The 13,573-nt window shown below is 34.5% G+C and overlaps 1 protein-coding gene across 2 annotated transcripts in view; it reads left to right on the forward strand.

Moving 5' to 3' along the window:
- SYT10 (synaptotagmin 10) overlaps positions 1-12,055 on the forward strand; it is a 35,331-nt gene extending 23,276 nt beyond the window's left edge. The window contains exons 4-7 of one of the 2 annotated variants that reach the window (XR_004755652.1): positions 7,397-7,517; positions 7,874-8,045; positions 9,465-9,589; positions 10,709-10,724. Coding sequence is in view for 1 of the 2 variants with exons in the window: in XM_035344396.1 (XP_035200287.1) it covers positions 7,397-7,517; positions 7,874-8,045; positions 9,460-9,589; positions 10,709-10,780 (495 nt within the window). In the remaining variant the exon portion in view is untranslated. Of the gene's footprint in view, positions 1-7,396; positions 7,518-7,873; positions 8,046-9,459; positions 9,590-10,708 lie in introns of both variants that reach the window. The other variant, XM_035344396.1, reaches the window with a different exon arrangement.
- The last annotated feature ends 1,518 nt before the right edge of the window (positions 12,056-13,573 follow it).

Raw genomic sequence — 13,573 nt, forward strand, 5'->3', positions numbered from 1 at the left:
ACACATATATCAAATCATATTTGACATTGATTTCTGTTATGGAGAGAAATCGAGAGATTCTTCTGATTCAAACAAAATGAAACAAAAATTAAGCCTACCTCTGCAGTCCATCTAGAGCAATTGCAACCATTGTCTTTGATTAGTTTTCCTCATAGTTATGCTATTTCATAAGTGGATAAAAATAACACACTGGACCATACTCTGAGTAATGCAATAGTGGTACAGAGCTGACATAGATTTGCTTATGTAGTCAAAATTTAAGGTCACATTATCATGATTATCAGATTTCTTGGCATTCAAAGAGCAGCACTATTAGGAAATGTTTTACCACTGGCAATATAAGCGACTGTGTCCTACAATTAGCCATACTCATCAAAATTGGTTTACACCACTATTGTTTCTGGAAATGTCCATAAAAGCTACGAAGCAATGTTAAACGTGACAAAGTAAAGGCTTCTAAGTACATTTATAATCTCTATAATGGGAACAGCCCCCTAATAGCCAAGAATAGCTGGTACTTGTCATTTCCAATCGTGATGATGATATAAAGGATCCATGTGATCACCTGCTGCCGAGTAGATGAGACAATATTCTGGGTCAGTCTTTTGAGGAAAAGTGTTTAGTTTTTTCATTTAGGTTTGGGACTGCCTTAGGTCTGGGTGACAACAAGAGAAAACAATAGAGAAAGGGTGAGTTTCTTTCCAGTTACTGAAAACAGGGAAGGCTTTGATTATCATTGAATGATTGAATTATTGAACAAATTGAGTTGAATGAATTATTGAATTATTATTAGTAGTTTGAAACAACAAATTATTTCAATATTCTGTTTTGCTGGAGGCAAACTGCTACTTTTAGTCTACCTTAAAAGTTGGAAATATTAGATAAATGAAAAATGTGATTTCCTCAAGGAAAATTAATATTTCTGTGTCCAGGTTGTACATGGTAGCTATGCTAAAGTGTTCAGCTTGATGATCTGCTATGCCCTAAGCACTCTCTGAGTTTCTCGCTGCAAATATTCTCTTTGTAATCAATGGATTGCTGCTTCAGAAGTGCATCTCTGTATTTGAAGCCACTTAGTTATTGTTTCATTCACATTCCAATAGATACCAGTTAGGTCACATAAGGATCTCTGTCCCCAGCTGTTCTGAAGCTGGAATGGGCTTCCTTGCTGTCTGGCAAAATGAAACTACCCCCATACTACACAAGGAAGATGGCTATGTACAGAGGGGATGACAAAAGAAGCACTCAGGAGGTTTCCCAGTCTCCTGTTGAGAGCATTCAGCCTGCTGGACCCAGCCTGCTGTCTCAGGGAGTCCTCTCTCTGCAATCAGGACCACAATCAGCAGCTGCGCTTACCCAGAGCAATCAGGATATCAGGCTAAAACAAGATCTAGGCCTCTAGAAGCAGTAGAGTCATTATGAAGCAACAGGCCACAGTGTCTCCAGACCATCTTCCACAGAGGCAAGAACAAACACAAATCTGATTGATTTATTTCCCAGGAGAACAGCTCAATCAATAAGTGGTGCTTGGAAGAAGAATAAGAGTTGAAATTGATATGCAAAGGCTAACAGGAGAGGGAGATAAATATTAGTTGTGGGGACAAGATTTCCAGAGTGAAATCCCCTTGAGAAATGGGGGAATTCTCTGTCCTATTGAGTTTCAGATAACTTTTAACAATGTCTGTGATAACATAAATACCATCAAAGTCGAAATGCACAGAAAAAGAAAACAGAATGTTAGAGCTCTGTACTCCTCTTTTCTATCATTCTTCTAATTCTTGATCTACACCTCAAAAGCTTGATCTACACCTCTACACCTTAATACATGAAGCTTAGCTGACTCTTTGAGGGGACAAGCTTCTCTTTTCTTTTTTTTTTTTTTCATTCAACCCCCAACATTTAGCTTTATCTTTTATTTCATCCCTGATTCTTGAAGATTGAGGTCATGCAAAGATAGCTTTTATTGGAAATAATAAATTTCATTTTGGGAAATTAGCTTTCTGCAGTATTTAATAAATCCAAGGTCTTTTATTTTTATTTTTTTTTAATTGTTCACTAAACAGAAAAACAGTCCTCAGTGTGACTGAACAGCTAAGAGTCTAGAAATGCAAATGCCTGAATGACTGACTTTTTTCACATCTAGTAAATGATTGTTAGTACAATTCCTCATTCAACATACAGTGAGAAAATTAAAAGAGAAAATGTGCAAATCATTTATTTAGGAATTAATTGCAAAGTAAATTCATGTCACTGTAAGTATTTTCACTATTTTACTTTCTCACATAATCATTAAAACTTCATTTAAATTACAGTTATTAGGAAAGTAGTTCTAGATAATAAAATTGAGATTAAGAATTAATTTATTACCATGGATTATGATAATCGGAATGAAAATGAAAGTACCCAGGATGGTTTTTAGGAAATTAGATTTCTAGTGCAGTAGTAATTATGCAAATAATTTATATTTTAACAACATAAATTAATGACACTCTAGTACCAATAAAAGTATATAATATTTTGAGTTCCAGTAACATTTACATAGATCACTGAGTTGTTGTTTTAAGATTTTGTTTGAATTGCGAAACTTAACAAAGGGAAAAGCCCACAAAAAAAAAAAAAAAAAAAAAAAAGCAGTTAAACTAATGGCTAGAGGACATTTTCCATCAAAATTTGATGCAAAAATGACACTGTATTTCATGTATCAGCCCTCTGTCATCTTTTATCTCCTGCTAGCACATGAAACCAGCAAAGATCTTGGAGGAACACTGCACAAGTTCTCTCACTGTCAACTTAATCAGTAAATAATTTTTCCCATTCAGTTCAGGATTATGGGTGGTAATATATGAGAAGAAACTTCCTTGAATGTGAAAGGTTGTCTTACTCAATTCTCTTCCTCACTCAATTTGCAGATATTTTTAGCTGAAAGTTTTCTCTGATTTGATTCAATGGCAACTGGAAACATTAATCAGAGTGAGAAGCAGGAAAACTTTATCTAGCAACAACAGTTCTAAAAACGTGATCAAACTAATTGATGTTCCCATTCAAGGGCTTCAAAATTCTTACACCCCTCCAGTGTTTATCCATATTGTGAACATGGAGCATTTCCATAGAAATCCTACTTCTGCCTCTACAGGGTTAAGTGTGAAGGTCTCACTCTCCAGTGAGTCTGATAAAAATAATAGAATAATTATTTTTGGTCTGTTCTTTCCAACCCCTGGATTGATATCCCAAAACCTCATAGAGCAATGAATGCATACAGATCCTTGGCAACTGATTAGTGTATCCATTTAGGTTTGGTTTCTTGTGTGGGATAAGAATTACACTATTCAAAGAATTTGTGTTGTATAGCTAAAAAAAATCAAATTCATCTCAGTAGCTGACATACACATTTGAAGTTTGTGTGTTCTCTGTTTTATTTTGTTCTACTATTGCTGTACCAGAAAATGGATTGGACAGTGAAGTAGATAGGAAACCATAAAAACAACTGAAGCTGGTATAACACTTACCACCATTCCAGTTCCTTAGTTCTGTATGATGGCTAGTGTACACAAAAAGGAAATAAAGGAAGAAGAGATAGGCATTACAAATGCTTATTTTTGTCTTAGTGCAGCTATACTAGTGCTAGTTTCTTTTTTCTTTTCTTTTTTTTTTTTTTTTTTTTTTGATCATTACATACATCTGTAAAGTTGGCTGTTAATTGAAATCTAAGATTAATTTAAGGAGAGGAAAAAAACAACAACAACAAAAAACTCAAAATAGGCAAAGGAAAGGAAGAAAATTTCATGAGAGTTACCTAAGTAATGCACAACTACTCTAACAAAAGTTATATGTGAGTACATGCAAGATAATATGAAGGATAGTTTAAAAAGTGCATGAGAGGCAGCCTCTGGTTCCAGGTTCATGTTTTCTGAATTGTGTTTTGTTTGAAGTGGAATGTGCAGACATCGTTTTTGATGTGGTCCATGCCTTGGCTTCCATAGATTTGCTTGTACTGAAGGGTTCCTGTCAGACGAGTTGTGTGAACTTATCAAGTGCATTATAAAGTGAGAGAAATATGAATTTTCTGAAGTGCTGGGATTCTGAAGTAATTTAAATCCTATTTTTAAATCTCAATTAAAATCAATAATACTTAAGTACCCAGGGTGTTTAAAAATGTTACTCATGATAATCAGGGCAGTAGACAGACGTTCATGAAAAGCTTAAATGTGAAGTTTTACTGTGTTCATTATCCAAGTCTGAACCTGTGTTTTCGTCTCCAAATTTATGAACATCTAACATACAAGTTAAGAAAAACAGAAAAAACTGGTGATGACCCAGCCATTTTATGTGATGCACAGCCTCTAATAGTATTTATTTATATGTGAATAATATAATCCTCAATTCTTCAAAAGAACTTCAAAAGGAGGTGAGTTACATGGTGTATACTGCCTAGTGCAGGGTAACTACAAATTTTATTTCTAACCCTTTGATCTTACAATGAGATGCTCACAAATTCTTTGACATAGACTATGATTGTCTGAAGTAATATGTATTCTAGAAAAATTTATCTATTTTAGAAAGGCATAGAGCAACATGAGTTTTTCCACAATGTGAAAATCAGGCATTTCAGGGCACCACAAGCCACTTTTTCTCTAGGCATAGGTCATGGGTGTCAGAAGATTCCTGCATAAATATTGGAATGGTAAAGACAATTTTTCCAATCCTAAACCCATAACTTTTTACTTCAAACTGAGGAGTACCAGTGCACAGATTACAGAGCCCTGGTAACTTCATTGGACAGCCTGCTGTGTGGAGTGAAAACATCCCCCTCATTCATTTTCTAATCTTTATTTTTGCATTAAGGCATCTTGCTTATTCATTTCATGGTCAAAAACACTGGGTTTGATTGCAAGGGATTTTCCAAGCTCATTTTCAATATAATTTCAGTGCATGGGGATTAGAAAGGAAAGAAAAAGGACCAATCATAAGCCTTAAATTGTTGCCATTTTGTTAAGCACTGAGGTTTTCACAGGTTTGCAGAAAACTAAGGTGAGGTAACAATCATAAAGAGTTTTGAAAGTATTTTTAGCAACGTTTTTTTTAAAAAAGCATTTAAGTCATGTTAAATATGCTGTGTTCTTGTTTATAATTTCAGCTCACCAAAACTTCTGAGTGCATATAATTTCTCTCCAGAAAGAGACAACAGAAGGCTCAAATTCATACACACCTCTTGGGGGGGAAGACTTTTTCTCTATTCACCTACACAAATAATCTCTCTGAAAGAAGAATTTATGCCCTCTTAGTCTTTTTCATGCTCTGTGATACAATCCATCTTCGTCACCTCTCTCAACACAGAACTCACACTTTGAAGTGCTATATGTGGGGGAACTGTGTTTACTTTTCTAACAAAAGAGTGAAATGTATTTCATACACACACATATGAGGATCAATGATCAGACTCTGAATTCAGAAAGCAATATTAGTAACAGAAGCTGTGTTTAAAACAGATTTCAGATGTGACAAAACTGCAAAGTATAACAGAGGACATCTATCACTTCAATAAATGATTGAAAGGGATTACACTTCATTTGTTCAAGTTCTATTTATATTTTCTGAAATAGGAATGTAAATTTGTTCACTTTCTGTATGTATATTCTGTGGCACAAATTCTTCATTGTGTGTGGAAAAGTAAGGGGTTGGGCAAAGGTGATGCCAAATGGCTTTTTATCCAATGTAGACTGAATGTGTTAATAATTTTGAAATTCTGAGAAATCTTTATTTGTATGAAATTTCCCCTCGTAGCATGTTAATATACATACCAATCTATTAATTCTCAGAACAGAAACCCAGTAAAGTGACTGAACATGTGAACCAAACAACCAAAAGGCAATACTTTATTAACAGTGCAGCAGAATATTTAAAAATATTCTAAAACTATATTATTTGAGATAGAGTCTGCAAGGCAGGAAAAAAAAAAAAAAAAAAAAAAAAAAAAAAGAAAAAAGATAAAAACAAAAAAAAAAAATTTTAATTTTTTAATAAAATTTAAAGAAGGAAAAAAAAAAAAAAAAAAAAAAAAAAAAAAAAGGCACATGGTTAAGTCCATCAAGAAAGATCTGAAGTACCTACTTCAATTTAGATAAAGTATTAACAAAAAATAAGATAATAAAACTATTCCAATAAGCAGCTGAAGTATGTGAAGAAGTCCCACTGTGTCTCATAACTATAAGGAACATATTTGTCACTTACACAAGGATTATTTTAGCATGTATCATTTGAAAATATATCACAGTTTTGTTCTGATGCTAGAACAGCTGTACCAGCAGTAGTTCTCAAATTCACACTCAGAGGTTTGATAGATAACATATTGAAGCTGGGATATTAAAAATAGGCTTTTTAGTAATCCCCAAAATAGTCTTTTGAGATCATATGAACAAGCTTGAGAATTGCTGCCTTACTTAACTGACTGCCTTACAAGCTACTTAAAAACTTTCATTTAAAAGTTCTAAATTATTCTTAATATGTTTTTTTTGTTGTTGTTCATTGTTGTTGTTTTTTTGTGTGTTGGATTTTTGGAGTGGGGGAGAGGTATTTAAAATCTTAAAAGAACAGAAACAATTTGGAACATAACTAATATCTCAACAACTAATCTTGTGTGATATTAGAGAAATCACATATTCTCCTCATGAAAGAAAAAACAAGAATTGATGGAACCTCTCTTCTTTAGATCACATTCCACAAATGTTGTAGCATCTGAACTGTATAACAACATCATTTTGTTTGAATTTGCAGCACATGGTCTCAACAAAGAAATTATCTTTCTGTATTATTAAGATCCATATGTACCTTATCCATCTTTTCTAATATACCATCCTCCTAGAAGGGAAGGATGGTATTCCCTTCTCATCCCCATGAGAAGGGAAAGTTAGAGGCGTTACTCTTTCATTTTTTCAAAGCTCTGCACATCTGCACAAATAAAACTCCTGCATTTCAGGGGATAAACTGCAAGGAAATATGTGTCATTTAAATATCTCACTTTATTTCTTTCTACTGGGGATGATGGAATCTGAGTCTTTTCAAGAGCAGAACTTGACATTCTATATTCATCACTTTTTCCAGTGAGAATTCAACACAAATGTATCAAACATCAAGAAAATTTTGACCATGTTTTTGATTTAAATTCTCAGTTTAGCAATTCCAGATCCTGTCACTAAAATGTTATCCTATTGTTACTCTTTCCATATTTTGTAGAAGTAATTTCTGAATATTTTTGTTTATAATCTCTTTGAATGCATCTGAAGCTGCAAAAAGAAGTCTCTGTGAATGTAAAAGTATTTCTAAAATTTTGCATGATCTGAATTTTGCATTAACTGTTGGCCTTATGGTCAGATAATTAATTACTGCTTTTATTTTTCAGGAAAGCGTGGATTTGGGTGAGATCATGTTTTCCCTTTGTTATTTGCCTACTGCTGGGAGAATGACATTAACAGTCATCAAATGTAGAAATCTCAAAGCAATGGATATAACTGGCTCATCAGGTGAATCTACTTCTTTTTTAAATAACAAGGTAGAGTCTATTCAGAAAGTGGATGAATAGCAACTCTCTTTTTGTATGTGTATGTTTAACATGGTTGTGAAAGGAAGCAGTAAGAGTGGGTATAGGTTCTGTACAGATCTACTTGCTATGTCTGGTATGACATTTAATACATTTATTCAGAAGCCTATACCTTTCCACTGGATTGACAGCATATTGAAAACACAGTTTCCCAAGGTCATAAAATTTTGGTCATTTTGTGTCTTATCAATATGACATACCTACAAAAACACTGCTTTTATGATAACTGTTTGAATGACTTTGAATCCAAGTGCACACAACTGATTATTTGCTACTCAGATCCATATGTCAAAGTGTCACTAATGTGTGAAGGTCGAAGACTGAAAAAGCGGAAAACAACCACAAAGAAGAACACACTCAATCCAGTTTATAACGAGGCCATCATCTTTGATATCCCTCCAGAAAATGTGGACCAGGTCAGCCTCTCCATTGCAGTGATGGATTATGATCGGTAAGCACAGTTTCCTCTCTGAACATTAATCTTCAGTGAGACATTATCTGATCATTGCAAGCAACTGATTTCTATCTCCCTGAACATTCAAGTAGGTTCAGTATCACAAAAGAGAAAGCCTTCAGACCTTTTCCTGAAGCAGTTTAAAGCTTCCTCAACCTTTAAAGCTTGGTTCATTTTATTTCTGTCATAAATAACTGATGAGGAAGAAAAGTCTCAATCTCCTTACCTACCGATAACATTGGCATTTTTGTCCCCATCTGGTGGCTGGCCTATGCAGAAAGTTTGTAAAGTGTGTCTTCTAGTTCAAAAGACAATGGAAGACTTAGATGCTTAATTGTCTCATAGAATTAAGTCATAATAAGTCATAAATAATTATTTGGTTGACGAAATAAAGAAGCTTTGTAACCTTTGGGTTTAGCCCTCACTGATAGTGTTTCCAAGCCTCAACAAATCTGTAACCTCACTGAGAACTGAAGAGACTGCTGCTTAGAGTAGCACTAAGACTGCAGGTTAAATTAGACAATGATTGACAGTATAATGACTGAGCCAAGTCTGCATTGTTCAAGGGCTATTAGTAATGAGTTCTTGAGATTGCAAGGCAAATAAACAGTGAAAGTCCGGTTTAGTAACACAAACTTCAGATTATTTTTCCTCAGCATCAGGTTTCATTTTTCTCTAACTTCAGTCAGGAAGGCATTCCCATTCAAATATGAAAGGGATACTGCAGTGCTATTAGGGGTAGGATAGCACAGCAACTTTTACATCTTCAATGCTCATCAGCTGTTCCTTTCAAAGCATTCAGTAAGAGGAAGGTAGGAAACATTATTCTAAGGCATCTATAAGCCAGGTGAAGAAAATGAACTTCTGGATTCCATCAACAGGCATGTAGAAATATTAAGGTATAGCCTGTTATGGTTACACCCCTTGTCTTTCACATTTTTGGCTGAAGTTCCAATTACCACATCAGTTAGAGCTAGGAAATATAGTCTGAAATTATGTCTGAAGCATTTGGAATAGGATGTTTATTACCTGGAGCAGGAAATTTACTCTTTCACCCTTCTCAGCAACAAAATTTAAACATGCTTTCCTTCTAGATCATTTGGTGTAACATGGTCCTTTTCTGTCTTTGTGTGTTTTGGACTGTAACCTTTTTATGGCAAAGGTTAAGTCTTCACTACTACTTTTATAGCTTCTAGAAGCACTCTAGTAGTGGCTGGAGGTTTTTGATGCTGCCATTACAGAACTACATATTACTATATTACCACTAAAACTAATATCTGTAATAAATAATGGGAGAACCTTGGGCATGCATTCTGTGCTGCATTAAACCAGTAAACTGAATTATACTTCAGATTTTATTAAAATTATTTTTATTTAAAAAAAAATAAAAATCTGTCTCTATATTTCCTAGAGTAGGACACAATGAGGTCATTGGTGTATGTCGGACAGGAATTGATGCTGAAGGGCTTGGAAGAGATCATTGGAATGAAATGTTGGCTTACCCACGTAAACCAATAACTCACTGGCATCCATTGGTAGAGGTAAGAAGTAACAGAATTCTCTCCTCAGTATTTTGAATGTTTTGTGTTATTTTCTCTCTAACATTAATGTGCTTCTGAGAATCATTAAACTCAGTGCAGCATGGGAGTCACTGTCCATCTATCAAGCAGCTATAATATCATTACCTCAGTCTAAATCTAGTTCCATGGGCTTACTTTTTATTTAAATTTTCCACTTCAAAAGTTTTCATGGTGATACGGCATGATACAGCATTGTAATATTAAAACTTTTAAAATACCAGAAATTAAGGAGCTTACATCTACTTATAAGAGAACATTTACAACCATTTCAAAATCAATTATTTCCTATTCAAAAATCTTTAACACTAACAGTTACATTGCTAAAACATTAACATGAAACTAGCCTTCTAATTGTGCTAAGTTAAGGCAACATACCACCAGCTACTTCCAGAGTTACCGAAGCAGACACTTACTGGAAGCTTATTCACGTGCATGGGTGATAATACCTACAAATCCCTCGGCTTAAACTACCTCTTCAGCATGCTGTGGCCACTTCTTATGGATTTAGTGCACACAAAATGCTCATTAGCTTTGGGTTTGAAAAGATTCATACTGAAGTCTCAAGAAACAGTGGACCCTGCTTTCAGACACAGAGGACACACTTTCTCTCACTCCCCTAAATCAATCTCTATAGAAAAATGAGATGCTGTCCAAAGCAACATGGTCCATTTGGCTTCTCGATCGTGTAGCACATGGCTGCACAGCATCTCCAGTAACAGATAGAAGCAAACAAACAAACAAACAAACAAAAACAACCAACAACAAGGCCTCAGTAGAACATCTGGAAAAGATCAGTGCAAAACTGAAGCCTCTTTTGAGAAGTTCCTTGCTTTCTCTGAATTACTTAGGTTTGAAGTAACCACCCTGGGTGGTGAAACCCACTCCTGTGGAAAGAGTCAGGGATTTTTATGAGGTCACTTTAGGAATTTTCTTTCCATTATCAGTTCTGATTAAGAGTTTGATCCAGAAAGGGTCTGGTTGTGACTCAGGTTCTTCTTTGAGGGATTCTCTTATCCTCTGAAATGAGTGTGAGGTATGGCCATATTAATGACATTTGTAAAATTAACATTTTTCTTGCAGTTACCTGGCCGAGCAACTAGTTTTGATAGCCAGGGATCTTGTTCATCACCAAAACCACCGCTTACACCCTAGGGAACAAGAGTGGATTCATCATGTTCAATGTCCAACGCTCCTATGTAGCTCACATCTACATTAACAGAAGGTTTGGCTTCTGCAGACGAACTGTATCCATATTTTTGTATTAAAGCACATTTTTCCTATTCTGTCTTATATTACAGTTTATAATAATTTCTTATCTTATGAATGAAATTGACTTGAGCTGAATATAATCTTTCTTTATAAAAATCCATTCACCTGTTTTCTCTCTGGCATATATCCGGTGTCATATCCAAGTATTGTTTTTATATGACCTGTATCTTTGCATAGACAAAGAAATCAGAAAAAGGAAAAAAAAAAAAAAAATCCCTTAAGCAATTCAAAACCACTGCATATCATAATACTTAATTCTTTTGAGGATAAGCAAATAATCATGTATGGCTATTGTATTAAATCTCTAAGTTGCACTAAATCCTGTATGAGTTCTAAATACTTCAAGCTGAATATTGCATGAGAAAAAGAAAATAATATCAACAAATAACTATTGTCACCTTTTTACTGTATGGAAAACTAGTTCATTCCTTGTGCAGGGAGACAGGGCTGATCAAAAACCCATTGAAGCCAAGTTTACTGAGTAGGACCCTACTGGCTTCACTGGGTTTTAGTTCAGCTTTTAAGGAAGAGGTCCCACAACTGTATCTATGCAGTTATAACTTTCTAGCAATTAGGATGCCCACTGCACCTACAGGAAATTATTAACCTGTCTGTCATAACCACTAGGCATGTGCACCCAGGCAAGCAGCTGTGCTTGGCAGCTATTTTGCTTCAGCTACCCACTGGTTGATGAAGAGCTAGCTCAGATGTCTGCATAGCACTGAACTACACATGTGAACGTATATCTGTGGACAGCAAATGTGTCTACAAGAAGCTGTGTGGAGGATGATATAGCTCCACAGAGATGTAGTAGGTGTCTCCTTATGAGGTGCATCTAGCCCCTTCAGTAAAGCCCGTTTGCTGTGGGCATCATGCAGTCTTTTTCAGTCTTTATTCAGGCCAAACTGTAGGTAAGAGAATGCTCTGAAATAGAATAATTTATATAATTAATTTTAGTATTCAAAAACTTGAACAAAATTATCAGTTAAACAAAACATTTTTCTGATTCTTGACTTAGTATGAACAGTGTTAGTTTTGTCTGAAGTTATTTTGACTGAGTACATAGCTCATGTGGGATAGTTTCTGATCCCTGGCTGGATGCCTCAAATTAGATGTCTAATATGAATTTGAAATATGTTTCATGTCAATACATATGGGGAAAAAAAATGAAATGTAAAAATTTTATAAACTAGTAAACATTCATTAGAATACAGAGTGAGAGCAAATAAAAAAAAAATATATATATATATGATATATATATGATATATATATATATATATCACCTGATGTAAGATAATTTAAAATATGGAAGAGAAGTGCATATTATTTTCTGGATTTAACTCTTCCTATTACAGATTATCTCAATCAGATATTTTTTCTTACTTTTTTTTTTTTTTTTTCTCTATGAAGAGCACAGAAAATACTGAATGATTGGGCCTGAGATTTTGAAAGCTGAACTGCAACTGGAAAAAATTGGGTTGGTGGCTCTTTTTGTATCTTTATAACATATAAAGAACATGTGAAGATAATATTTTCCAAAACCTTATTTCTACAGAAGTGTCATACATGAGAAAAATAGAACAATATTTTATGATAATGGAAAAAAATGTGGGAACTAATCTAGCTTTGAATGGAAAGGGGGTTTTAGACAGACTTCTAAAGAACTGTTTGGGGTTGGTTAGTTTGTCCTGGTTGACAAAGAAAACATTAATAAAGATCCAGCTCTTCCTGTAACTAATCCCTAAGACAGTCAGTTATACTCTGAAGTGTCTTTACTGCTCTGGGAAAGCTGGGAAGGCTGATCTTAATATTCCAGGTGTTTCTAAGGCCAAAAAAAAAAGAAAAAAAAAAAAAAGGAGTCATGTAAAACAATTTTGTGCATGTATAAAAAAGCAAAACTAATGAACAAATAAAGCTTTCAGGCATTCTTTACATATTAATAATAATAACAAAAAAAGGCTCCAACCCAAGTTTTTAAATGTCTGTTCCAGGTTGCTTTTCATGGTTTCTAGACAGAAATAGATTTCCCAGAGATGGTTGGTAATGCTGAATACTGATCCTCCCTGATTAAGATTGTATTTTCATCACTGTAACTACAGAGCAACCTTGCAGAATTCATTCTTCCATTTGCTCCAGGTGACTAGTATTTTAAATAGGAGAACAAGATCTCCTTTCTGTTGTTATTTTTCTCCTATCATCATCTTCATGAGATTTTGTGGCCTATATCATTCTCACAGTGATTTTGCAAGGTTCTTATACATACATAAATATATAGGTTGATATAGAAAAACTATTTTGTGTATACATGTATCTTAATATAAATTATATCAGCAGTGGCCTTTGTGGCCTAGAAAATACTTTTTGTAATGTGGTACTGTAACAGTTTAAATATTCTTTGCACTTTTTTGCACCTAATATCCAAAAAGTTAACAATTTCACAATCAAATGTAGCATAAGTGTTCAGCAATGAGCAACAGCTTTTTAACTTTTTCATTGTCCTCTATGAGTACGTTTCATCATAAGTAGTATGATATTTCAACTGTCATGTCTTTAAATTTAAATTGTTGTCAGACGCCAAAGGAATAATAGCTCACTACGTGCCCTGTCGTTGATTTTTTTGTTGTTGTTGTTATGTTAGTTTTGCTTCTGTTTGGGGGGGGAGGAGGAGGTTGGTGG

Source organism: Oxyura jamaicensis, chromosome 1 (genome assembly GCF_011077185.1).
Source record: "Oxyura jamaicensis isolate SHBP4307 breed ruddy duck chromosome 1, BPBGC_Ojam_1.0, whole genome shotgun sequence".
NCBI lineage: Eukaryota > Metazoa > Chordata > Aves > Anseriformes > Anatidae > Oxyura > Oxyura jamaicensis.